The 26,739-nt window shown below is 37.9% G+C and overlaps 1 protein-coding gene and 1 long non-coding RNA gene across 5 annotated transcripts in view; one reads left to right on the top strand and one right to left on the bottom strand.

The window, feature by feature from the left end:
* Positions 1–3,263: 3,263 nt before the first annotated feature.
* On the top strand, positions 3,264–6,884 carry LOC124861346. Its single transcript, XR_007036600.1, has 3 exons — positions 3,264–3,370; positions 6,275–6,364; positions 6,662–6,884. It is a non-coding gene; the product is annotated as an uncharacterized LOC124861346 (long non-coding RNA).
* Positions 4,660–26,739, bottom strand: part of LOC124861343 (gamma-aminobutyric acid receptor subunit beta-3-like) — a 95,380-nt gene continuing 73,300 nt past the window's right edge. For 2 of the 4 annotated variants that reach the window (XM_047354969.1, XM_047354971.1), the window contains 4 exons: positions 22,365–22,517; positions 17,141–17,388; positions 16,086–16,154; positions 4,660–10,097 (listed from right to left, as the gene is read on the bottom strand). In XM_047354969.1, the coding sequence (XP_047210925.1) occupies positions 9,726–10,097; positions 16,086–16,154; positions 17,141–17,388; positions 22,365–22,517 (842 nt within the window). In that variant the 3' untranslated portion in view covers positions 4,660–9,725. The remainder of the gene's footprint in view (positions 10,098–16,085; positions 16,155–17,140; positions 17,389–22,364; positions 22,518–26,739) is intronic. The other 2 variants (XM_047354970.1, XM_047354972.1) reach the window with 1 other exon arrangement.

Below are 26,739 nucleotides of genomic sequence, written 5' to 3' on the forward strand. Positions count from 1 at the left end.
TTTTAGATTCATTGCACACTAACTGAAATATTTCAGGTCTTTTATTGTCTTAATACGGATGATTTTGGCATACAGCTCATGAAAACCCAAAATTCCTATCTCACAAAATTAGCATATTTCATCCGACCAATAAAAGAAAAGTGTTTTTAATACAAAAAACGTCAACCTTCAAATAATCATGCACAGTTATGCACTCAATACTTGGTCGGGAATCCTTTGGCAGAAATGACTGCTTCTATGCGGCATGGCATGGAGGCAATCAGCCTGTGGCACTGCTGAGGTCTTATGGAGGCCCAGGATGCTTCGATAGCGGCCTTTAGCTCAATCCAGAGTGTTGGGTCTTGAGTCTCTCAACGTTCTCTTCACAATATCCCACAGATTCTCTATGGGGTTCAGGTCTGGAGAGTTGGCAGGTCAATTGAGCACAGTGATACCATGGTCAGTAAACCATTTACCAGTGGTTGTGGCACTGTGAGCAGGTGCCAGGTCGTGCTGAAAAATGAAATCTTCATCTCCATAAAGCTTTTCAGCAGATGGAAGCATGAAGTGCTCCAAAATCTCCTGATAGCTAGCTGCATTGACCCTGCCCTTGATAAAACACAGTGGACCAACACCAGCAGCTGACACGGCACCCCAGACCGTCACTGACTGTGGGTACTTGACACTGAACTTCTGGGATTTTGGCATTTCCTTCTCCCCAGTCTTCCTCCAGACTCTGGCACCTTGATTTCCGAATGACATGCAGAATTTGCTTTCATCCGAAAAAAGTACTTTGGACCACTGAGCAACAGTCCAGTGCTGTTTCTCTGTAGCCCAGGTCAGGCGCTTCTGCTGCTGTTTCTGGTTCAAAAGTGGCTTGACCTGGGGAATGCGGCACCTGTAGCCCATTTCCTGCACACGCCTGTGCACGGTGGCTCTGGATGTTTCTACTCCAGACTCAGTCCACTGCTTCCGCAGGTCCCCCAAGGTCTGGAATCGGCCCTTCTCCACAATCTTCCTCAGGGTCCGGTCACCTCTTCTCGTTGTGCAGCGTTTTCTGTCACACTTTTTCCTTCCCACAGACTTCCCACTGAGGTGCCTTGATACAGCACTCTGGGAACAGCCTATTCGTTCAGAAATTTCTTTCTGTGTCTTACCCTCTTGCTTGAAGGTGTCAATAGTGGCCTTCTGGACAGCAGTCAGGTCGGCAGTCTTACCCATGATTGGGGTTTTGAGTGATGAACCAGGCTGGGAGTTTTAAAGGCCTCAGGAATCTTTTGCAGGTGTTTAGAGTTAACTCGTTGATTCAGATGATTAGGTTCATAGCTCATTTAGAGACCCTTTTAATGATATGATAATTTTGTGAGATAGGAATTTTGGGTTTTCATGAGCTGTATGCCAAAATCATCCGTATTAAGACAATAAAAGACCTGAAATATTTCAGTTAGTGTGCAATGAATCTAAAATATATGAATGTTAAATTTTCATCATGACATTATGGAAAATAATGAACTTTATCACAATATGCTAATATTTTGAGAAGGACCTGTAGTAAGTTGTTTCTTGTTGTGTTATTTCAAGAAATATTCCATATTCTGTACATGTATGTAGTTGTGAGTTGGTGAAATCAAAAATAGCTCGTTGTTGGTCCCCTTGGTGGCCCTGACCTCCTTTGAATGGCCTAATTATAACCATTAGCTTTAAAACTGAATATTTTATCTTGTAAATAGACCTTACCCTCTGTGGTGGCAGCATGGTAGATGTGCTATTTTCAACCTTCTTTTTCTTTTTCGTTGACTCGGACAACTTTTCCTCAGCATGGTTCACGTAAAAGTATTGTTGGGCAGAGAGTAAGTAGTTTAGAATGAAATAATCTAAACCTTTTTTGTTTTATGACGTTTGGTTTTGTTTGTGTTGAAACTCGGCTATCTTAGTGCTAGCAGATTATCTGCTCAGCACATGTGCTCAGTTTGTGTTCTGTGTTTTTTTTTTTTTTTAAAGTTAAGACAAACTTTATTTAAAGGGTGATTTTAAACACAGAAGATAGGCCATAACGCGCCGTCCACGCTTATGCATTTTAACCCTTTTATTAATGGTATCTTAAAGGTATGTGTTTGATTCTGATGATTTGCTATAAGCTTCTTTTGTTAGCTTTAACCGCTGACAGCTAAAAACACATGCTTGCCTGCTAAATTTACCCAAAAAGGTTGTAAGGTTTCAATCTAGAAAACAATATTTTCCTAAATATTATTTTACCAAACTTGAAAACTAAGTAACACAATGAAGCCCATTTCTCCAGAAAGATTTGGTTCTTATTCAAAATAATATTTCCTTAAATGTTATTTTACTATTTCCTTAATATTTATTTAAATATTATCTTAATAAATAAAGGCAGCTAATTAAACACCATTGAGAATTGGTCATCGAGAAGTTTGGTTTTATTCAGCGAATCATTCTTAAAAATATTATTTTATTAAAATATTTTATCTGATCTTGCATTGAGAATGGTTGTCTAAAGGTATGCCAATTATTGCCCAAGTTAGTTCCAAGACTAACTTAACGTCATTTCCAGATTCTTCAAGATAATCCTTGAATAAATAATATTGCATCACTCTTTTGGTCAGGGTTTTCAACCATCTTTGATCAACTTGTTTATATTGTACATAGTCTTCCTTATTCTTTAATTCTGCTTGGTAAAATGGTAAATGGACTGATCTTATATAGCGCTTTTCCAGTCATGCAGACAACTCAAAGCGCTTTACACTAGAGCCACATTCACCCAATCTCACTCACTAACACTCACACATTCATCCATCGATATGCAACTTGAGGTTAAGTGCCTTGCCCAGGGACATTGACATATGGCAGGAGGAAGCTGGAAACAAACCCACAACCTTCTGATTGTAAGACAACTACTCTTCCTACGAGCCACAATCACCTTGGTAGTTCAGGTGGATTGTTTTAGCATGGTGAAGAGTTTGTTAACTTATTTTTGTTAAATTCCTGTAGTTTAAGAAATTGTGTGAATTCATTCTGTGCGTGCAGAGTTTTGCTGTTCAATAATGTCAGAGCTTGGCTCATCCCTTTCAATTTGGTCCCAATATCACCGCCTTATTGGGCTGGTATCCACAGGACAACCCTTAACAGACCGAAATATTATTTAATAAAATATTAAAGTATTAATAAAAAATAATATGTTCATATTCATAATTACAACATTTTACATGGTAACAGTGAAAATGGTGTAATTCCCCCTCAACTCCACTAGTTGACAGTATGTTGTTTGAAAATAAACAACATTCGCAAACACTTCCTGCTTGCAAGAAAATGAGGGAGATTGAATGAGCACTTTGCTGAACCGTCGTTAGATTCAAAGCAGTCACGATCACAAGTAAGTACCCTGCAATTCACCATTGTTATTTGTTGATATCTTCTTCTGTTGGTTATAAATTGGTCGGCAGATGTTATGTTGTGCATGTGCGCATTCATTTCTACTGATTTCAGTTATATTCCACATGAGCCAGGGCTTCCCCATAAGAAAGATTCCAGTTTTCCCGTCTAAACGACAATCGAAAATGGGATGTTTTCCATTCATTACACTCTGGAACCCATTCTGAAATTGTGCCATTTTCAGAGAAAACATGCGCCGTTGTGTAGACGAACAGCAAAAACACAACTTTTTCATTTTCCCCAGAAGACACAGTTGTGTAATCAGGGTCTTAGTTGGCTCCTGTAAAACTGAGCATACCTTGAAAACCTGAAACCTGAACATTTTTTGTTACCTTTGGTTTACTGCTTTGAAAATTTGAGAACATCCAGCTATTTTCCATCAGTTACAAAAAAGTATAAGCACTATAAGCAAAAATAGCATAAAAAAGCAAATACAAAGACCTTGCATGTTAGCAATGCATTGTTTTGGTAGATATATGCTTAGACTGTAAGTTTAGGGCATCCAATAAAAATATTGGCACAACTATGTGGAAAGTCAGTCCGGTTACTTTACAGTTTAAACGTCCCGTGGGTTAAACAAGGTGCACATTTTTTTTTTTTTTTTGTGGTACTAGTGGCCTTTATTTGCAGTAATTCAGGCAGGAAATTGGCAGAGACAGAAGGGGGGAAGCTATGCAACAAAGGTCCCAAGGCTGGGAATCAAATCCTGGGCGGCTATGTCGAGGACTAACAGCCGATGCTTATAGAGCCTGCTGTACCTCTACACCACTCGATACCCCATATAACAGTTTCTGAAGGTGGTTCATGACATGTCACTTGTCCTAACATCCCCTAAAATGCTGTCATATGTCATCTTTTGAAACAAATCTTTATCAGCTAGTAGCAGTAATAGGCTCATTTAGAAACTTCCTTTTACTGCTAAAATTCTCGGAAAGGTAGTTGCATAAGAGGACAAATTTATACTCCGTTTTTATTAGAAGCAGGGCTACAATTATAATGATCTATCATCTTAACTGAAAGCAGCTGTATAAATTCATATCACTAAAGGGAAAAACAAAACTTTAATATTCAACATAAATTAGTTGGATTTCTGGCTGAAATTATTACGGAATGTGTTTACTATGGATATATGTAAAACCTCAGTTAATAAAAGCAGCTATAGATACTGCTTGGAAATCCCTGCCTCAAGCTGGTTGTTTTTCAGTTAAAAATTGAGGAGCTAGAGAAACATTTTTCATCCATAAATCGTTCCATATTTTATTGTCAGAAAATCACAACTTTCAGCAGATATGACAAAAAAAAATTGTTCAGTTAAAGTTTACAAGCTGCAATTTGGAGTTTGTAGCAACTAAATGAAACATAAAACATGCAGGTTCTAATAGTCAATAATAACCTCCATATTGTTTTTTGTTTTTTTTCCTCAGATTTTATTTCACCATGGAACTACTGTTGCCTTTACACACCGTCCCTCTGGTTTACATTCAAGAACCTTATCTCATGCATGTATAATAACTTTGCCAGGTTCCTTGTCTTGAACTGTCACTAAGACGTTTTATTAGATACCAAATATACTTTGGTTGTGTTGATTCCATATTTCATTAACATATGGTTCTGCAAGGATTCCTTTGACTTTGGTATTATATTATCATCTTATACACTATAGGCAGATAGTTTATGGCGTCTCATGCATGCTCGCAATACCAAATGCACAGGTACAATGTATACAATTTATTTGATGGTATAACATGGTACTCTATTGAAAAAGATTAAACAAACAGATATACAGTATAAATCTAAGCCTAAATACATTTGTGGCAGCACAGAACATTTCACATTCCAATATGGGACCAAGGCCATACAACACTTGAAGTCTTTGATGGCCTTTTTTTTTTTTTTGTCTTTTGATTATTTTTTTCTTTTTAATGTAGGCTCACGTGGCATAGAGTGATCTCTAAAATGAGCAGTTGGCAGCTGTTGTTAGTAAATTGGCTAAAAAGATATTCTTTAAGTCGCTCCAACTTAAAGGTTTCTGCATGCTTTATAAACAAGTTTCTAGAGTAGAGTTTATAACAACCATCTCCTTAAAGTCACAATTTCACTTTGTCGTTTGATAAATTTAGGACTCATAAAATAACTAATTTTCAAATCTCAACACACAACCCAAAAGCAGTTGTTTATATTGAAGAAGCCTTCCTGCCTGGAAGATTATTTTGTCGACTTTCACGGCAAAAGCTATCTTTTTTTCACAATGGAAACTACAAATGCACACCAACCAATTTGAAATGTCTTTGGACAGACTGTTTCTATGAATTTCACAACCTTAGACACAAAAAGGGATTTGTGCCATAAATCATAGTCAAAATTTGTGTTTTTACAGTGTTCATAGAGCACGTATCAAATTTAAGAGGTAGCCAAATCTCACACAAAGTCAACGGATTTCTGATTCCCAAATAAATGGGTCTCGATTGAAATGTAATCTGGTGACTAGCGAAGCAGAGCTTTCATGTGATTCCTTGAGATCTAAGAAGTTGTTAAAGGTTATGTCCAGTCAAATTGGTGCAAAAAATGAAGAACTCCCTTTGAATTTTCATAGCACACAGTTTTAAATAATTATTTCATAGGTACGCTATATTGCCAAAGGTATTTGTCTGTTTACTTTTACATGTACATGAACTTTGATGACATCCTATTCTTAATCTATAAGATCCAATTTGTTGATGGACCCACCGTTGCGGGCAATAGCAACTTTAACTATTCTGTAAACATTTCCCACAAGGTTTAGGAGTGTGTTCATACTTGGGTAAGAAAACCAGAATTGCTGACTCTGCTTTAATTCCTCCCAAAGGTGTTCAGGAAGGTTGAGCTCAGGACTCTGTGCCGGCCAGTCAAGTTGCTCCACACCAAACGTTATACACCTGCAGCCATGGAAGTGATGGTAACACCAGAGTTCATTGATTTGGTGTTGTGACCCAAAAATGTTGGCAATATAGTGTGGTATTTTTTTTTTAATAAACTGCCTCTACACAGTAGAAAATGGAACACCTATACCGAGCCATTGATGGCACCATTTTAATAATTCCTTATCTCAGAAATAAAATTGCATTGGTACTGTGATAGTCCAAGTACCATACATTCAGTTCTTTGTCATATTCTAGACTGTACATGTTACAATTATTTCCTTTTGCTCAAACTCACTGTTATCAAGTACCTTTGTTTTTTCTTTCCTCAACAGGTATTCTCTTGCATGCACAAAAGCGAATGTATGAACAGGAATGCTTCGAATGAGCACAACCCGGTTGTAACTGATTGCTTTGTGACCTTCGGGGGAATGGTACACAGTTTGTCAGGAAGAACTGGACAAGGGAGCCATTTTTAGCCACAAAACTTATAAGTTGACATTTTTCCACAGCTCAGCAAACGGCACAGAAAATAAAAGGTGTGCAGAGACTCTTCAATCTTGGTGTCTCTGTGTGTATTTTTCTAATTAAACACATGCAAAATGGTAAAAAGCTGTCCCTGCCCTCATTTCTACTAATCACTTGCAATGTCAGTAGGGATGGGTTACATTCTAATGAAGAAATGATGACCATGGCTCATTATCCGCTCCCTGAAGAATGGACCTGATACATTCAATGCTAGTATGTGCTTAAAATTACCCGACAGACTGGTTATCGCAAGCCATCTTCATATTCTGTGAAATTCATTGGCTTTACTTAGTAACAGAAATGCAGAGCTCACTTTTCAGTACGTGCAGTGATTGGAGTCAGCATACTGCACCTTTTGGTGCCTGTGATAAAGATGTGTAAAAAGCCTTACAATAAATTAATCTTTTATTGCACTTCTATAGTTTTACAGTTTTAAGTTTAAAAAATCCAAACTTTAATTTGAGTACATTTATACAGTGTGAAGCTGGTCATTTTGCCTCTGCCATTTTGAACTTTCTGAACCACCTTTTTGTACCTGCCAAGGACATCAGGCTTTAGTAAAAATGTTTTATCTGCATTAATCACAAAAATAACTATGACAACAACAAAAAAAAGATTCACCATGATATAAGAATACGGGAACAAAATGTTTTGTTTACAGGTACTAAAAAGTCATATGAAGGGACAGAATGGGGGTATGAAAAAGCCAATTGATCTGGACACTGTTCTATTGGCTATATGTGGAGTTTTTGTTTTAAATGTTTGGGACCTTAGGTGAAGCTAAGAGCTTTGGTCAGATGAAACTAAATCATTGTTCTGCAATAAAAACACAAATGGGAACCCCGGAGTATGGATAACTATGTATTTGATATCAGCTATAGTTAATCACACAGATTACATACCTTGTATGCTTTCTAAATGTATAGCTAGGCTTGCAGAACTAAAGAGGTGTGGCTAATCACCCGGAGCATTCACCTTAGCAGTATGAGTATGTGTGCTGCGATCCTCATGCAGGCTGTTCTAAGAAGTGCTTTAAATACAAGCAAAGGTATTGCACACTAACCTTAACATATTGTCTGTATTAGATTCTGCTGAGCAACGTACGTATTACATAAGGACACTAAAAGATTATCCAGTGCCTCTGCTCCAAGTGCACCAACAGTGTGGCTGCTGCTGTCTTTCCTTTGTATCGTATGACTATGAAACAGTTGGTCCACAATCCTCTGTTTCCTCTTACAATCATAGCGGTTACAAATTTGTGACTACGTCCCAAGGTTTTCTGTGTCAGGACCTTTCAGTTAAGTGCGAGAATTAAGGAGCACAGGTATATCATAGAAAGAAAGGATGGTCTTGAAAGGACTTCTGAATAAACTAATGTGAAACAAAAGGAGGAATGTGTGGAAAACATTTGATGCTATGGGCCCCTGGGAACCTTGTTAGTGTGTATGGAATCATTAACTATTAGAAATTGGCAAAAGGTGCTTGTACAAAGAGCTAACACTAGGGGTATCTAGCAGCTTAGCAACTAATTTTGTAAAAACTATTATTTAAAATTTCATAACATCAATTCTTGCCAACTCAACAAATGTACTCATCTTAAACACTGGATTTTTATCTTTTTGAAAATTTTCACTGTAAAATGTTGCTCCAGCAACAAAAGATATATTTATTTTACTCCTTTTTACACAACTTTACAGGGCTTTCAATATTTGTGAAGGATGCTTGAAGTTGGGAATGTATTGAGACTGCTCAGACATGCTTCAAAATGGATAAGATTCCTGAAACTGACTTGACACATTAATCCTCATCTTTTCCAATTAAATAATCTGACTATTTAGAGTCAGAGACAATCACAAAATTGTTATTTTCATTTTTGGGTTGAACACATAGCGTATGTATAGACATATATACACACATATGTACAAAAAGATTAATTAATTTCACCATACTGTCACAATAAAAGAACTGGTCTTCAATAAAACAATGTAAGTTAGGAAATCGAATAAATACCTGAAAACAAGGAGTACAAAAATATCATAATATTTTATGGGTTAAATAATAACTATTCTCCATTGGCAGTTGTTTTGAATATAAAACAACACAAAAAAAGATTTGTAAGTTTTGAAAATCTGAGTGCAATTTTGTCATGCAGTTGCATGAAATCCTGCTGTTAAATTGGAAAAAATGGCAGTTTTATTCATAAATTGTGCTTGTTTTCTTTTTTTGTCCCCAACAAACTCAAAAAATTCAGAACCTGAGACAAAAATCATCCTGAAGAAAGGATTAAAATTATTTTGCTTAACAGATCAGTGCAAAATAAATTGCAGATAGTATCAAGATATATATAAACACTATAAAAGCATATGTTATTCTGCTTCTGTAAGAGTTGTGCCGTAACCACGGTTCCAAGATACCTAAATACATTATAAATGCATAGCGTACCAATTTTAATTCATTTATTTTAGACATTGCTTGCACCTGATCAACTTTTAATTAAAAAAGGTCTTGACTTTACTGCTTCCACATTTTTTTTAAATAATGTTTTTTAAAATTTGCTGGCTTTGTATTTTACTATATACACATGATCAATAAGGGGTAAACTGTTCGGATTCAAAGACTGCAAATATATATATATATATATATATATATATATATGTATATATATATATATATATATATATATATATAAAACAATTCCAATGACAACCTGTTCTAACATAGTAATCTTTAACTCTGTTTCTCTCTTTAATCTTGGTGAGTTGCAGTCTTTGACAGATTCCATCACGTATAAAAGCAACAGAAAAAAAGGAGAATGAACAAATTAAATGAAAGTCAAAGTCAAACAACGACGAACACCAAAAACAGCTCTGATCAGACATAGTAGAGCCAGTAGACAAGGTTGAACAGGGAGAAAACAGACGGGAAGATGATGCGAGACCAGCGGTCGATGGCGTTCACGTCCGTCAGGTCGGGGATTTTAATTTTGAGCTGGGAGGATCGCCGCCGTAGACGGCTCCGTTTCATCTGTGCAGACCGATCCAGGGAGTGGCGGCTGGCAGAGCGTGGGCCTATCCCTCCGCTCTGCTTGCGGTACTGAATGTGTGACGAGGCCGTGCTGTCCAACTGCACCATGGACTGAGAGTTCCTAATGTCTGCCACACTGGTGGTGATCTCACCTCCTGCCACTTCGTTGTGGATCTCTAAGGTGGTCAGCAGGATGTTTCCATGGCCATGCGGTTCCGCCTGAATGAATAAAGAAGAGATCAAATATTAAATATATTACTGATTTGTTAGTTTGTTTGAACAACATGATCAAGAAAATAGTGATGATTTCTATAAAATCCTAATATATTGCACTAGGTCGACCCACCCTTATTTTAGATGTTCCTCATAAAACATGATTAAAATTTGTTTTGTACATCTCAGCCCTGGAAGAAGCATTTTGTCTTCTTTTAGTGAAACATGTTTGTACCTAAGGTGTAGAAAAATACAAGAAAAGATTAACTGACTCCTTTGATGTGGAGAAGGAGCAGCTCTACTTTGAACTCCCCACAGATGACAGAGCTCCTCACCATAGCTTTAAGACTGAGTCCAGCCACCTTCAGGAGGAAGCTAATTTTGTCCGCTTGTATTCGGGATCTTGTTCTTATGGTCATGATCCATACCTTATAATCAAAGACAGATCAGTAAATCAAGAACTTTGCTTTCTGGTAAAAGATTATTCCTAACCACAACAGACCAGAGCCCACTTTTTTCTGGCTGAAAACCATGGCCTTAGATGTAAAGGAGCTACCTTTCATCCCTGCCGCTTGACACTCTGTGAACCAGTCCAGTGGACGCTGGAGGTCATGAAGAAGCAAACAGAACCACATCTTCTACAAAAAGCAAAGCTGAGATCCTGAGGTTCAGAAACCAGACACCCTCTTCTCCTCAACTGTGCCTTGAAATCCTGTCCATGAACACCACAAACAGGATCGGTGACAAGGGGCAGCCCTGGTGGAGTCCAACGCACACTGGGAACAGTCTCGAATTTTCACCAAGAATGCGGACATAGCTCTTGCTTTTGGCATACAAGGATTGGATTTCCCTTAAAAGCCATCCATATACATCATACTCCTACAGCACTTCCCACAACTTCCTCGCAGGACACAGTCATAGGCCTTCTCCAGATCCACCAAACACATGTAGACAGGAGAAGCATACTCCCATGGACACCTTTTGCAATTCGATGAGGGTAAAAGATTGTGTCCACTGTTCCAACAAGACAGACACTTAGGTCACATGAACCAGCATATGCCCGAGTTGGACTCATGCTCCAAAGACTTGGGACTTGAATCAAGTTTTGCGTCTCTTATAATCAGGTGTAAAAGTAAGCCAGTAAGGGTAGACAATTTGAGTAAATGAAAAATGTTGTCCTTTCTGAGTGACTGTAGAATTTACAAATGGCCAATTGTCATGGCAACGTAATGGACAGTATGCATGGCTTATGTGTCAGTAAAAGGACTTAATGGCAGCCATTTAGGTTTGTCTAGTGTCATTTATTACTGCCATCAAGCAACCGTTTACAGTAAGTAAGCAACAGACAGCAGCACCGGCATGGCATGTGCGTTTCTTTCATTGACTGGGACCTTTGTGAACTATGGGGCAATAACAATCATGAAAACCTGTTTGTTTGTTTGTTTTGCATCATAATTAGGACTACACTGAAGTCTCTTAAACTGAATGTGTTAAATGATTTTGGATTCTTACCTTCAACATTTTACTCTCTTGCTTTTACAAAGACACTTCAAGGTCTTGAAGCACCCCTTGTTTGATTCATTGATAAATTTAATATTAACACCTATGTCTCCAAGTTTGAACATAAATGCATATTTATATTTTAAACCACGCTAGAACATTTAGTGTGTTTACTGGTCAGATGTGTCCGGGACAGGAGTACCAAATGTAAATACAGGAAGCAGATGCAGTATTCTGAACTAGTAGAAAACACTGAAAATGTTGTTTCATTCATATCATTAGTTTGTTTCTGGATACTATTGTAGGTAAAATTATCTGAGAAGGTATACCTAATGACTTTGAGAGACGTCTTGAAAGTTGTATAGGGCTGTATGCTTTACGAAAAAGACGCACCTTTGTTTATTAGTTTGTTTACTCTACCACATCCCACAATGCAATGCAGACCTGGCTACAAAAGACATTTGGATCAAGCTTGCATCATACAGCTGGTAGCTGTGTCAGATAAAGAACCAATCTAGAGTTTGTTTGGAAACCGTAACGTGATCACCTCCTCCAAACGGTCTTAGTATGGTTGTTTTGGTGCCTTATACTCACAAAACAGTTTGTTTTAAGCAGGCTAAAAATCAGCTTAGAGATAAAAAAATAATAAATCTGTAAAACCACACCAGTAGGCGGTAATACCATTGAAATTAACAACCTTTAACACTCAAAAGAACAGGATTCTAAACATGACTAAAGCACTGTTAAGCTAAAGGGTCTTTTAAAGCATATGTCGCTTATGTTTTTTGGCACTATTTCCCCCTTCCTCTCAATAACATTTTGAAGATAACATTTAAAGTTGAATTGGAACAGAGCCAGGCCAATGACAGATGAGGAAATAAAATATAAAAATAACTCCATTGTAGTGGTTTCTAACACAGAAAGGTACATTGTTTATGTGCAAAGTAGAACACTACATCTTGGTTTGCAATAAGCTCCAGACATCCCTGCTTTGAATGAAAAAAAGTCAAACACTCCATGATCTTAAAGGTATGGAAGAATGCAGAGATGCAGAAATGATTCATAGGTGGCCTAATTTACCAGAGTTATCCTGATGAAAAGAGAAGCTAGCTGCACATATCAAAATCAGTATCTCTTTGTAGCTGATTGTGCAGGTACGCTTTGCTATTTATAGAAAACTTTGAACAATGAAGAGTAGCTCTTACTAGGGTTGTTATTTAATTGTTGCTTACAAAACTACCATAGTGAACACGTGCTCCTGTGATGCTCAAAAACTAATTACTGTTTTGTAACTTTGATTGTAAGTATGCCTAAAGCTGTGAGGAAACTGGTGTATACACAACATTTCTCTGATGGTATCTGAATATAGAAGGTCAAATTTTCTTACTAGTGAGCTTATGAATTTTCATCATATTAAATAGTTCTAACAAAGGCAAACGTCTGCAGTCTTTTGGTGTTAGTAATAATAGTGTTTCCTGTCAAAACAAGAAACTGGCATGAATGAGACCATAAAAACATGTTATAGCTTCAGTACATATACATGTAAAAAAAATTAGGACACTCAATTAAACATTCACTCCCTCCCCAGCCCCAGAAAAAAAGTTCACATAATCTTTCAAAAAACAGTGATTTGAGTACAAATACACACAAAAATTAACATTGTTTTACTAATTAAACAGAAATATTACCAAGAATGTGTATTGTGTATTCTCTATTAGTATTGCTCCCTTAAGCTGAACTAACTACTGTGAGAAACATCTGGTAGCCATCTAACAGCCCCCTCCTCCACTTTATCTGTTAAAAGTTTGAGGGGTTTCCTGTATGTTCAGCCCATTTCAAGTCATCCCACAGAATAAGATCTGGGCATAGACTCTGGCCAGGACTTTCCATTTCTCAGTTCTCAGCCAGTCCTTGATGAACGTACTAGTATGTCTTGGGTCATTGTCATGTTGCAGGGTCCAGTTCTGCTTCAGCTTACATAGCCTCACATTTTGCTTAATTGATCTCTGATACACGACATAATTCATGGTGGATTCTATGATCCAGAGAGAGCTGGCCAGGACCTGCTGCAGCAAAGCATCCCCAAACTGTGACACTTCTACCTCCATGTATGACGGTTGGTATGAGTATTCTTAGAGATCAAGGTTTCCTTTTTGCAAACATGCATTTCATATCAACAGTAACAAATGCCTGCTATAGAGCTTGTGATGATGTTTTAGGGATTTTGAAGACATCTTTTTGCATCTTGCGGTCTGCTCCGAGGGTGAACTTGCTTAAACAGTCAGACTTGGAGAGTATTTTCTGTACTGTGTAATGGCTGATTTCAAATTCCTCCAAGTGATACCTCCTTACATTCCTTATCAAGCTAATAAGCTGCTACTGCCTTTCTTATCATTCACTAAATGTCTAAGGTTTAAATGGGTTAAACCTTTATCAAAGTGCATGGTAATGTGTTTTAGTTTTTGGTGAAACATTGTTTAATAATTAAACAGAAACTTAACACTCAAACATTTTCCTACCAGTTTAAGTCAATAATGCAGGAGTTGCTATAACATCTTTGCCACCTCTGCATTTTCCCAACTCTCCTGGAACCCACAGATTTCCCTGCATTTCTCTTTGAAATGATGCTAGTTTTAGACTCAGTAATACTTTTTACAGGTATTAAAGGAATACACTAGACCTCAACCTTGGCAGAACTATATCAGATGAATCATCAACTAAATGCTCAGGTGATAATAAAGGACAGAAATTTCAAGGACAGCAACCCTTTTTTTTTTTTTTTGCCTTCAACTCATCCATTGCAAATACAGCAAAAACAGTCAAATAAAATAAACTTGCGTTCAGGAATACTGCCCATATCATAACCTGGTTTAAAAAAAATCAGTCCCCCTCCTGCAAAAGGTCTATGGTAAACATTACTGCCACCTGTTGCCAGCACATTTTGTATCTTAATTTTGGAAAATTAAGATACAAAAAAATTATTAACCCGTGATAATATTGCTAAAAATATACACTTTTAACTGGGATTATTTGCATGTTACAATTAAGGTACAAAATGTGTCATTGTGGTCTCTTTATTCCCGTTATTCCAGTCTATAAATCTATTTAAAACACAAAAAATACAACACTGTACATCATAATTCATGCCTGTGATGAGTGTTTCACAAAACAGATCGACGGAAATGAAAAGTGCAAATTCATTTCCTCATGCAAATGTAGCAACTGGTGAAGTCCCACATTTCTGTTTTTTTGTTTTTTGTCTGGATCAGTTTGCTAATATTTTATATTAGCTATATATAGTGTTATATTATGTAACAAATATGTAATGATTATTGAACTACAAAAGAAAAGTTATGAGAATGATGATATTCGCCTTTAATATTTATAAGCTGTGAGAGTTAGCATGTCTGTCGCTAAAATAAACTGTTAGCTGCAATGTTTAGCAATCTGTATCAATCTGTACGTTTTTCATTAAATGCAATTAGATCTGATGGATTTTTCAATTTTGGGTATAAACGTTTGTTTTGATATAAACTGATTAAACTTTAGTTTTCTTTCTTAAGGTTTGCTTCCTTATTCTCATACTGGCCCATGCCTAATCGTGGCAATGGATTTCATTCATTAAAAAGGATTTATCTTTTAAATATGACTTTTGTTCTTGATTAAAAGGACCAGGCTAACAAAACATATTTTTAAATGTATTTAGAGCTTAAAATTCAACAAAAACATTTAGTGAAACATCAGTTTACCCATTATGGTGAGCATATGGTTGCCAAAAATAATCATGCAATTTTTTTTTTTGTACTTAGAACAATAAATAGTTAAAACTAACATTGTTAAATTCAGTTCTAAAATTACACAAATATAGATGCAGTGACTTTGTAAGTAAGGAAATACAACCCAACCACGTAGACATTTTTTTTTCATGTTTAGACCTCCAAAGCAACATTTTCTGAAGCACTTTCTTGAGGAAAAGCAAGATAAGATTAATAGCATTACTGGGACTGCCACAACCCCATAAAGGTGCAGTAGGATCTCCCAGTGTCTCTTATTGTGCATATAGATCAGTCATTACCAAGAAGATCATTGGTAATTTCAAGTATAAAGAAATGCTTGATGAGGGAGCTATGCAGTCACTACCTACTGGAAGTCAGGCTGATTCACTATATCCTTACATGTGCTATGATAGAAATGACTTTCACTGATGAGTTCAATGATAAAGCCTATACAAACAGCATGCATTAAGAATGAGCTACGAAAAGAGAACACGGCATCGGACACACCAGTTCCCACGATGTAAGCATGAGCATCGCTTCAGTTAATGTCATGGAGATGTTGGTTGTTGCCTGTTTTCTTCACATGGATATAATGATATTTTGCACAAAGGCAAAAAAACGGATATTAACCACATCCATGTTGGCTGATGGGCGATGGCGGAGTTGACTTGAGGATATTGAAGAGCCTCATTAAAAAAAAAAAGCAAGAATAACTCACCGAGCGTGAGTGGCGAAGACCTTTAACCTGATTGGACCGTTTTAGGGATGCGGTCCTACTACCTGCTTCCTGAGGAGATGAAAATATTCAGCCACATTGGGGGATAAATGCCTGGAAATTGACTTTGTGAAACTAAACATGGAACATTAACCAGCGTGGAATGCCATTGTCTGCTTATCTAACTTGATTCTGTTTGTGTATATGTATCTGTAAACAATATGCAAGACGAATTCTTGTTCTGACAATAAAGGAATATCTTATCGTTATATATGTTTTTATGCTTTTTTTAATGAACACCAAGTATACTCAGATAGAACGAAATACAGTTTAAGTAATCAGGATATTTGCTTTTGCTCCTCATAGCTATATTTATGCATCTCCTTTTTAAAGACAAACATGCAGATTTCAGGGACCTTAAATGTCACTACAAGATAAATCCCCAATAAGATGTTTCTAGTGATTAAATGCATAACTTTTTCAATGTTTTGTGTTGTCATTCAACAAAGAAACAATCTTTATCCTGAAATGTAACCCTGGATTTACACAGCGTCCATCTCCGCTCTGTTCTGTCCCACCCTTTGCCACCATTCGTACCAGTCCTGATTTACATTGGAAGTGCTGTAATCTGCTTCGCTCCACTTTTGCATCCAGATATTTCCATTACAGTGGGTGAGTACACTGAGTACAGTGCATTTCATGTTTAATTAGTAGGTTTTGATTACCTAGGTTAACATGCATAGCCCAGTAATTGAATCTAATGTATACAATTGCTAATATGTGCAAGTCTGTCTTTAGTAGATAATTTGAAAAAGACGAATGTGGTGCTCGTTCAGTTTCCTGTTGGTGCAGTGTGATCATAGATTGACCCCAAACTGGCTATGGCATCGAACTGCCATTGTCCACAACAAATGGCACGCTGCCCTGCGGAAATAGTATAAATGCTCTCATTGACTATAAAGGCGTTGTAATTACAGCGTAGTTCGTTCAGTGGCGGAACGGAGAAGGACATTGTGTAAATTGAGGATGAGGTTTGTCATAGTTTGGACCAAGCTTACCCTTGCTGCGTCGTACTTGGCCGCTCTCTCATTGTTGGCCTTCTCCGCTTTCTCTGCCAACTTCTTCTGCATCTGAGGACCCCTCCCAAAGAAGATATAGTTGACAAAGGCATACTCGAGGAGAGCCAGGAAGACCATGACGAAGCAGCCCATTAGGTACATGTCGATGGCCTTGACATAAGGGATCTTGGGTAGCGTCTCCCTCAAGTGGGTGTTGATGGTGGTCATGGTCAGCACCGTGGTGATTCCTATGGTAATAAGGAAGCGAATGTATTTTTCCCCCCAAAATATAATAATTCACAAAGACTTATAATGATCTACAACAACTTCTAGAATCCCAACATCAAAACAGTGAAAACAGGATTCCTGCACATATTTTAAAAAATGTCCATAATTTCCTTGCCTTAGCTATGATTTTATGTAAGATGTTTCTACAGCAGGCAGGCTCTAAATATGGAGCCTTCAAAAACAAGAAACAGAAAGGAAGTAAAGTGGAAAGGACAGATAGAAGGGAGGTGGGACAAAAAGGAAGAGCAGATAGAAAGACAAAAAGAAGGAAGAGAAATAAGGTAAGCAGGAAGGGTAGTAGGATGGAAGAAAAGAAGAGGGCAAAAGGAAAGAAAGAAGGACAGAAGGAGGGGGTGGTATGACACAAGGAAGGAAATAAAGGAAGCAGTCAGGGGTAAGGAAATTAGGTAGAACACAAGAAGGGAAGGGGGGCAGAAGGACAGAAGTGAAGACATGATGAAAAAAAAGTTAGGGCAATCTAGGAAAGAAGAAGGGAAATGAGGGGTGAAAGAGTGAGAAGGGATGCAGGGAAGAAAAGCATAAGAGAGGAAGTAACATGGTAAAGACAGGCATAAGGGAGGAAGGAATGAAGAAGGAAGGAAGGACATAAAGGAGTAAAGAGTGAAGAAGGAAGAACTGATATAAAGGAGGAAGGAAAATGAGTTGTAAATAAAGGAAGGACATGAGGGACTGAAAGAAAGAAATGAAGTACACAAGGAAGGAAGGAAGGAAGGACAACTACACTGTGATATTGAATAAAGTTAGAAAATACAAATGTTTTTCCAGTCTTTTTCCATACTTATCCAGACTGGAAAAATACTAAAATCAGATTCCCTGGTTTTCCAAATTACATAGGAACATTGTAAAAAAGTAGTGACAGAAAGCAAGGTAACACCTTTCTTTTACTTCATCTTTGATCTTATCCCACTTGTGTACAAACAATAGAGGTGGGTGCTTCACTTCAGCTTCATTGAAATTCAAAGGTCTCCCTCAAAAACATCCCACTGCCCCTCGGTCATCCAGCAGAAATAACTCATTAGAATAGTGCTGCATGTATCTCGCTTCCAGCTCCTGCTAACCTTACCCTGTCAGGCTAAAAAATGGTTCTCCACATATAAGGCACCATCCCAGAGTTTCGCGATAGGAGAAGATGCCTAAAAGTACACTTGGTTGACACACATCAGCATCAGCAATGGCCTGAAAAGGTCAACATGCAGCAATAATAAGAAAAGATAATGCAATTACCGAACAAACGATTTGTAGAAAGGAAACTGAGGCAGCGGTTAGACCATGATTTACAGTGCTTTGTGATGTAACATTTTATTACATTACAAACCTCCATGTATTTTATTAGGAGATTATGTGACAGACCAACTCATGGACTCAGGACATAGTTGAAGAACCGGGAATTTGGGGGTGCTTTTTTTCAGTAGCGAAACAGGTCAGAGTTGATGGGAAGAGGATGGAGCTAAGTATTTGGCAATCCTGGAAAATAAGCTACTAAAGGCCAAAAAAGACAGCTACAATGGGATGGTTAAGGTGAAAGCATATTTGTGTTTTAGAATGGCTTAGTCAAAGTCCATATCTAATCCTATTGAGAATAAGTGGCTAGACTTGATGCTTACGAATGCTGCTAATCAATTCTGTCTAAGCTTTAGTTAAAATGTCAGTTTCTTAATGTGAAAATTGTTTAAACTTGTAGCTGTAACCGCAAAGAAAAGTGGTCCTACAAAGGATTAACCGAATACAAATCCACGTCACACGTTTTGGATTTGTATCCATGAATGATTATTATCCTTCCAGTTTCTGTGTTGCTCTGTCACATAAAATCCCAATAAAGTACAATGAAGTTTGTGGTTTGAAGGACAAAATTTAAAAGTTAATTGCCAATGAAAACTTTAGTAAGAGTTTGTATCTCACACACATTCACACAAAACTGACATCCTACGAGCAAATAAGAGCGCCTTCTACTAATATACATATAAGGCAACCACTTTACCACAACTTCATTTACTTACACCAAAAATAAATCTAAGTCTATTCACAGCGCGGCTGCCCATATAACACACACAGACATCACTTTTGGTGTTTAGGTGTCATACACTACAGTGAAGAGACAGGGAACAGTCAGGGGGTTGGGAGGAGCCAGCAGGATAGCTAAGGTCATTGTGGCTTTTAGTCGGATTTATTGGCCCATTACAAAGCTAGCACCACTTGCACACGTGTAGGTGCATGTATGTGTGAGTGCGAGCGTGCACGTACACATGCTTCATGTCTCAGCCACTCCTAGATGGTGCAATTGGATGGTGTCCTTTTTGTGCTTAACAACAGCCTTGTTCTTTATAGATGTTCCCAATGCTGGGCCATTACTCTCTGTCCTTCACTCCCTCTCTCTTTTTTTTCTTGTTGCTGCCTCCCTCAGTCTCCAATCGGACAATTTAATCAAGGGACCAGTGGGCCAAGCTGCTTTTCCATCACAACGCTGCCTTCTCCGGGGCATAAATATGGCTTCACTGCTCCTGTCTTTCAGTCTTCGGTCTGGCTTGTCCTTTCGTTCTCCTCATCTCCCATTTTCTCTTCTTCATTCCCCCACCGGGGGCTGCGGGGGCTGCTCACTTTGCCCTTACTCCCTCTTCTTACACGTCCCCAAATCTCTTCTGTTTCTTTAATTGCTTAAACAAAGGTGCTCGCCAATCAGATCTCCTCTAATCATAGGCCAGTGTACCATTAGCAGCATATCTCAACACTACACAGAGGACGTTTCACATTGCAAACAATAAAGCAAGTAAAATGGAAATGCTGGTTACTTGGATACTTAAATTCATCACTTGCAGACAGCACAAAGTCTCACGCCTGCTATTTTATGAGTCTGCAGTTCAAAAGATGTGTTAGAATCAAGTAATCCCTTTTACAGAACCTGTTCGACAACATCAAGTAGCAAAACAGATCTAGGAAATCTACAGATAACGCAAAGAATTGAAAGAAATTCAAGAAAAGAAGAGAAATGTTATTGACATCTATCAGTCTGGAAAGGGTTACAAGGGCATCTCTAAAGCTATGGGACACCAGTGAACAAGTCAGGTGCCATTATCCACAATTGGCCAAAAACATTGAAATGTGGGGAAAATTAACGTGAAAGGACAGCCTACCAAAATAAAAAAGGTCCATCGACGAACCATCCGGGAAGACACAATAGAACCCTAGAGCAACATCTACTGAAAAGGACTTTAGGCCTCACCTACCTCAGATATAGTCAGTGTTCATGATTCAGCAATAATGATAAGCATTAAAGAGATTGGGCAAAAACGGCATCCATGGGATAGTTCTGAGACTAGAACCACTGCTTGGCAAAAACACCTAGAGGCCTCATCTCATATTTACCAAAAAAACATTTTGAGTATCCTTGAAACCTTTATGAAAATATTCTAAGAACAGTGAGGACAAAAATGGAACTTTTTGGTAGCAATGCATGACATTAAATCTGGTGTAAAACACAGCATTTAAGAAAAACAACTGACAGTCAAACATAAAAACCCCAGATTGTTTTAAGGTAGTATAATGGCCAGGGGCTGCTTCAGGAACCAAATGACTCACTGTTAATCCACATCTTAAATCTTATAGGTGGGGTACACTTAGTGAAGTGAAGGTGAAGGTTTTGAGACAGCTGAAATCACCAGGGATGACACAACCATTTATTAGGTTAGGCATCACAGTTGGTTTGGATAGCTTCAGACTTGTTCAGGAAAATGAGATTCCCCTTCAAACAATTCAATTGTTTGCCTACTTGCCTGCTCGAATTGATTTCCCCTTCAATCATTACTCTGCTCTTACCAGGAGGTTGGCAGACTTGAAAGAATAGTCTGCACTGGACACACACATTCTTCTTTACAATCAAGGTATATACTAGAAACTCACAATAGTCCATCCGAGAACTGAGTGTACCTCCGGATCCCTCTCAGTTGTCATAGCTCTAATTGGATATTGCTGGTATTCATTCACTCACAAACACACAAGAGCAGACAGTAATGACCGGATATTGTATGCATGCCTTAACGAAGAGAAGAAAGAGACAAACACACACTTTTAGATAGCAAGCAGCACTAGGAAAGAAAGATAAATGATGCATCAAGGTAATGGATAGCAGCATGTTTTTTTTCCGAAAAGCATTATCATGTGTCAAGAGCTTTATTGCTCCATTATCTATCCACACTTATATGATTGAAGACCCAGAGCAGCAATCAGTTTACATAGTTGGGTTGCACTGTTTGCTTCCAGAGGTCAAGGTTTACTACAAGACCCCCTGCTGATCAAAAGCTAAATACCACAAAGCAAAGCAATCAATCCAAGCATGATTGTTCAGGTTATCATCTAAGGTCAAACTGCCTTGCAATTTCTCATATGTCAAGTTAAGTGAATCTTGCTGCCTTGCATGATGAAGAATTTAACTTTTTCAACATAAAAAACTATATAAAACAGTCACTGGTAGATGTTTGAATAAATCTCATGAGATCTCAATATTAAAATTCCACAATATTTCTGAACAAAGTGAAGCCTGTCTTGCGAAGCACTATTGAGTTGCTGTCATCATTTGACCTCATTTAGGAAAATAATGGTACTTTACACTTGACAACCTCTTGTGCCTGAGACTCTTATTTTGAAGTTGAAAAAGAAATAATTTTGAGCTGTCCAGTTGAGTCCCTAATAAACTCCTCTTGTCTGGCTAACACTCTGTTACAAAAGCAGCGAATAAGCTTCCACCTGCCCCAGGGCACTAATGATTTGTAAGCACAACAACATCATACGGCTGATGTTAAACTCCTAACCAGGTAGATCACATTTTATAATCGTTCATGAAAGGATACACACAACAGCACTTTCAAAAGTGATAAAACAGAAGGAACTCTGTAATTTAAGAAAGTAAACTGACTTCACTTACCAAGAGCCACCCTGGCTGCAGATGCATCATAGTTTATCCAGAAGGATACCCACGATAGGATGGTGATCAGGATAGAGGGCATGTACGTCTGCAAAATGAAGTATCCGATGTTCCTCTTCAACTTGAAGCTCAAAGACAGTCGAGGATAGGCACCTGAACAGAGAGAGAAAGGAAAAAAGTACAGTATTTGAAACATTTGCAGACAATGAAGAAGTATGAGATAGGCTGACAATTCTCAGGGAACCAAGTTAATTCAGAAAACATCACAAAAATGATAGATTTACCCTAAAAGCATCAAACTTTGATAGTCTGAGCAGCAAGCAGGAACACCTTATGTTTTTGTTTCAGTTTCCATAGTAATGCCGACAGCATGGACTGAATGTATCACCATGGTAACAAGTATCCCCTTCACAAAAGCACCAACACACATCAACTCTTCCTCACACAGACCACACACACAAAAACACGCAACTGCAACCCTAACTGATGATTGTCACAATATTAAGAATGTGACCATATTTTGACTTTTCAAACATTCACACACAATTCTCAAGTGATGACTCCAAGGGTTCTGCATGGCTTCATGAACATCTGCTTTAGAAGCACATGTTAAAGTGCCTCTGATGATGCATGAGTCAGGACTTCAAAATTTCTATCCAATGAAACATTTTTCTGCCGTTATTTTCATCCATTAAACTTAAATATGAACAGTATCTGTGTATGTGTGCACATGAAATGTTAATAGAAAAGATATATGATTTTTCTCAGCAATCTCATTGCATTATATCCTTATATGGGATGTATCTATGACTCGTTACTCACACTATTTTTAGCTGTTTTTCCATTTTGGTTTCATATTGGAGGAGAAGTGGAACCCATTATGGAGTAATTTCTGCTCTATGGGTTTTCAGCCAGAGCTACTTGTGGTGAGCGTGGGTCCACCAACTGCACATTTGTGTATATGGCTAGATAAAGAGAGAGCCGCTAGGAAAAAAAAAAACCAAAAAAAAACAACGGTCCACTCATCTCATTACGATTCAGTAATGTGTGTGCAATAAAATTACAGTGCAATAAAAATGACTTGATGTGATTTTAAAAAGAGGCCATAAATCCAATGTTATCCTCTGTAGCTGTTATGATTTGTGGGTGTTTTAGGGTTTTGTTGGTCTTATTTCACAGTTGAAGATTTGAATCATGTTGCTGTTTATTTTTCTGGTCATGTTTTAGTCTTGTTCATGTTTTGTCAAGTTTGGTTTTTGGATCTGGTTATGCTTTAGTTTCATACTTTTCTAGTTTCTGTTAGTTTGTATTCAATAGTCTGTTTTGCTCCAGTCACGTTTTGTTCTCTCCTGTCTGTTAATCAAACTTTATTCGGTTCACCTGCACCTAGTTAATCTGTCTTGCTTCACCTGGTTCATACTCCATATATACACACCTGTTCTGTTTATTCCTCGTGGAAACATTTTCTGGATCATGCTCATGCCTAGTTGTCTCGATCATGCTCATGTCTTGCTTTTTGGATCATGCCAAGCCCGTTTATTTTTTTGTTCCTGCCTCTTCTTATGAGTGAGTTTTTTGTTAATTAAAGCCTTTTTCACTTGCCATCATGCTGCCTGCTAGCCTGCATTCCGGGGTCCTCCATTTCGCAAGTATTAACAGTAGCTGCTTGTGACAAAGTTTAGACTTAAGACTTGGCAGAGATGAATAATGTACAGCTATCCAAGTCAACAGGAATCATGGAAATCAGTTAAAATATTTAAATTGTCATGCACACACCAGACATGTTTACAAGTCATTTTAAGCCCTAGTTAAATATGAATTTTCTAAAGGGCAGGTTCAAATCAAACCTCTTTGAGAGGTAGGCCCAAGGCAAGTTTTAGGTTTGTTCAAGGGGGAAGTTTAAGCAAAGTCTCTGAGAAGTAGGCCTGAGTTAAATCTTAAATCTTGATGCCCCAAGTCCAAATCAAATCTTGCATCTTTGAGAGGCTGGGCCAAGTCAAGTCTCATATCAATTCACCAATTCAAATGTTATGTCTTTGAGAGGGAGGTCTTAAGTCTTTGAGGAGCATAACCCAGTCCAAACTCAAATTCAATTCAAAAATACTTTATTAATCCCAAAGGGAAATTTTATGTTGTTATAGCTCATTTTATACAGGTTTCTTAAAAGAGCTGTTGGCTGTGGGCAGGAAGGATCTCCTGTAGCGGTCCCTCTTACAGCAGATCTGAAGAAGCATCTGACCAAAGACACTCTGTTGTTGTATGACAGTCTCATGAAGAGGATGCTCAGGGTTCTCCATAATGTTTTTTTATGAAGAATCCTTCTTTGCATAGTCATCTCCAGTGGTTCCAGGGAGAACCAGCCTTGTGTATTATCTTGTTGAGCTTTTTTAAGTCCCTGGCTCTGATGCTGCTACCCCAGCAGATGATGGCAGAAGAGATCACACTCTCCACAACAGACGTATAGAAGATATGCAAACACAGAAGGCCCTAAGCTTCCTCAAAAAGTACAGTCTGCTCTGTCCCTTCTTGTAGACTGGTTCACATTTGCATCTTCAGTCCAGTCTGTTGTCTAGATGAACACTAAGGTATTTAAACTCCTCCACCACATCCACGTCTTCGTCCATGATGAAATTAGTGTTTGACATATTCCTGTTTCTCTTAAAATCTAAAATGATCTCCTTTGTTTTATTCATGTTCAAGATGATATGATTGTTTCTACACCATGCCACAAAGCGGTCCACCACCTTCCTGTACTCAGCTTCTTATCCATCTCTGATACATCCCACGACTGCAGACAGGGGTCTGTCTTGTATTGGAAGTCTGAGGTGTACACAGTGAAAAGGAATGGTGAGAGTATTGTCCCCTGTGGTGCTCCTGTGCTGCTGACTACCTGGTTAGACACACAATCCTTCAGTCTCAAAAACTGTGGTCTGTTTGTCAAGTAGTCTTTGATCCAGTAAATTGTTGAGGACTCAACCCAAGTCTTCTGGAGTTTCTGACAAAGCAAATCAGTTTGAATTGTGTTATATCCACTGGATGAAAGCTTATGTCTTTGGCCCCAAGTCCAACTCAAGTCTCAAATGTTTCACCAGCAGACCCAAGTTAAGTCTCAAGTCTTTGAGGGATGTATCTAAGTCATGTATGATATCTTTTAAAGACAGGCACAAGTCAGATCTCGTGTCTTTGGTTGCAAGTCCCAATCTAGTCTCATGTCTTTGAGGAACAGACCTAAGTCAAGACACATCTTACCAAACCAAACCAAACCATACCATACCATACCATACCATACCATGTTTATTTATATAGCCCTTTAAAAACAACAACACATGGGTGACCTATGTGCTGCACATATTTAGGCCCAAGTCCAATTTAAGTCTAATGTGTCCCAAGTAAAGGTACATCTTTGGGCCCAAGTCAAAGTCGGGTACCACATCTCTCATAGGCCTAAATCAAGTCTTATGTCTTTGGTCATCATTTTAAAGCCATTGATAACACGAACAGGTTGTTATGAATGATTAATAACACAGGGTTCCCAAACTTCCCTGATCAAGCGCAGTCATTAACAGGAGAATATGGGCACCTCTGCCGGGGCTGTGGTCTTTGGGTCACTTGCTGTAATTGCTTGCTCAATAATAGCATTAAATAAAACAGATAACCCCTTTCACTGGCATGCATTGTCAAGGAACATTACCGAGAAGACATACACACCATTTGTAATGTCATTATGTCATTTGTAAAACCTACGGTAACTCAAAGGGGACAGCATTATTCTCTTACTCTGATTAACAACATCTACGGGCTAAATGTCTGCCCTGATATCCAAACCTATAAAATGTTTTGTCATGGGGTTTTATGGGTTAGAAACCTTTTGTATGAGATGGCTGGGACAAAGAGGAGTAGACTGTCTTTGTAATGGCATCACCTACAGTATGTTCACTCACTCTCCTTTGATGCTTCAAATGCATTAAGATAAATAATTCACCACCACAACTACATTGAAAATATTATAGGAGTGTATGATATTATTTCAGCAGTAACACAGTAACAGTATCTAATACAAAGAAACCAGTTTTTATACTGGCAGAATTTCATACCTGAACGTGACTATACACTTCTTAAAGTTCACAAAGATTTTATCAGAGGGGATGTTGATGTTCTCGGTCTGACAATTTGTATAGGCAATAACATTTTAATAACTATTTAATTCTGTTCACTGTGTGCTATTGCCCTCCAGCTTCAAAAGGTTCTATGTTTATTTCAGTAAAAATCCAGAAATCTGACTGACAGGAAGAACAACTCATAAACTATAAATACTCAAACAATATTTTTTTCCTTTGGACTCTTATTTTTAGTTCTTAAATAACAGTACTGACAG

This window comes from Girardinichthys multiradiatus, chromosome 24, assembly GCF_021462225.1.
Source record: "Girardinichthys multiradiatus isolate DD_20200921_A chromosome 24, DD_fGirMul_XY1, whole genome shotgun sequence".
NCBI classification, from domain to species: domain Eukaryota; kingdom Metazoa; phylum Chordata; class Actinopteri; order Cyprinodontiformes; family Goodeidae; genus Girardinichthys; species Girardinichthys multiradiatus.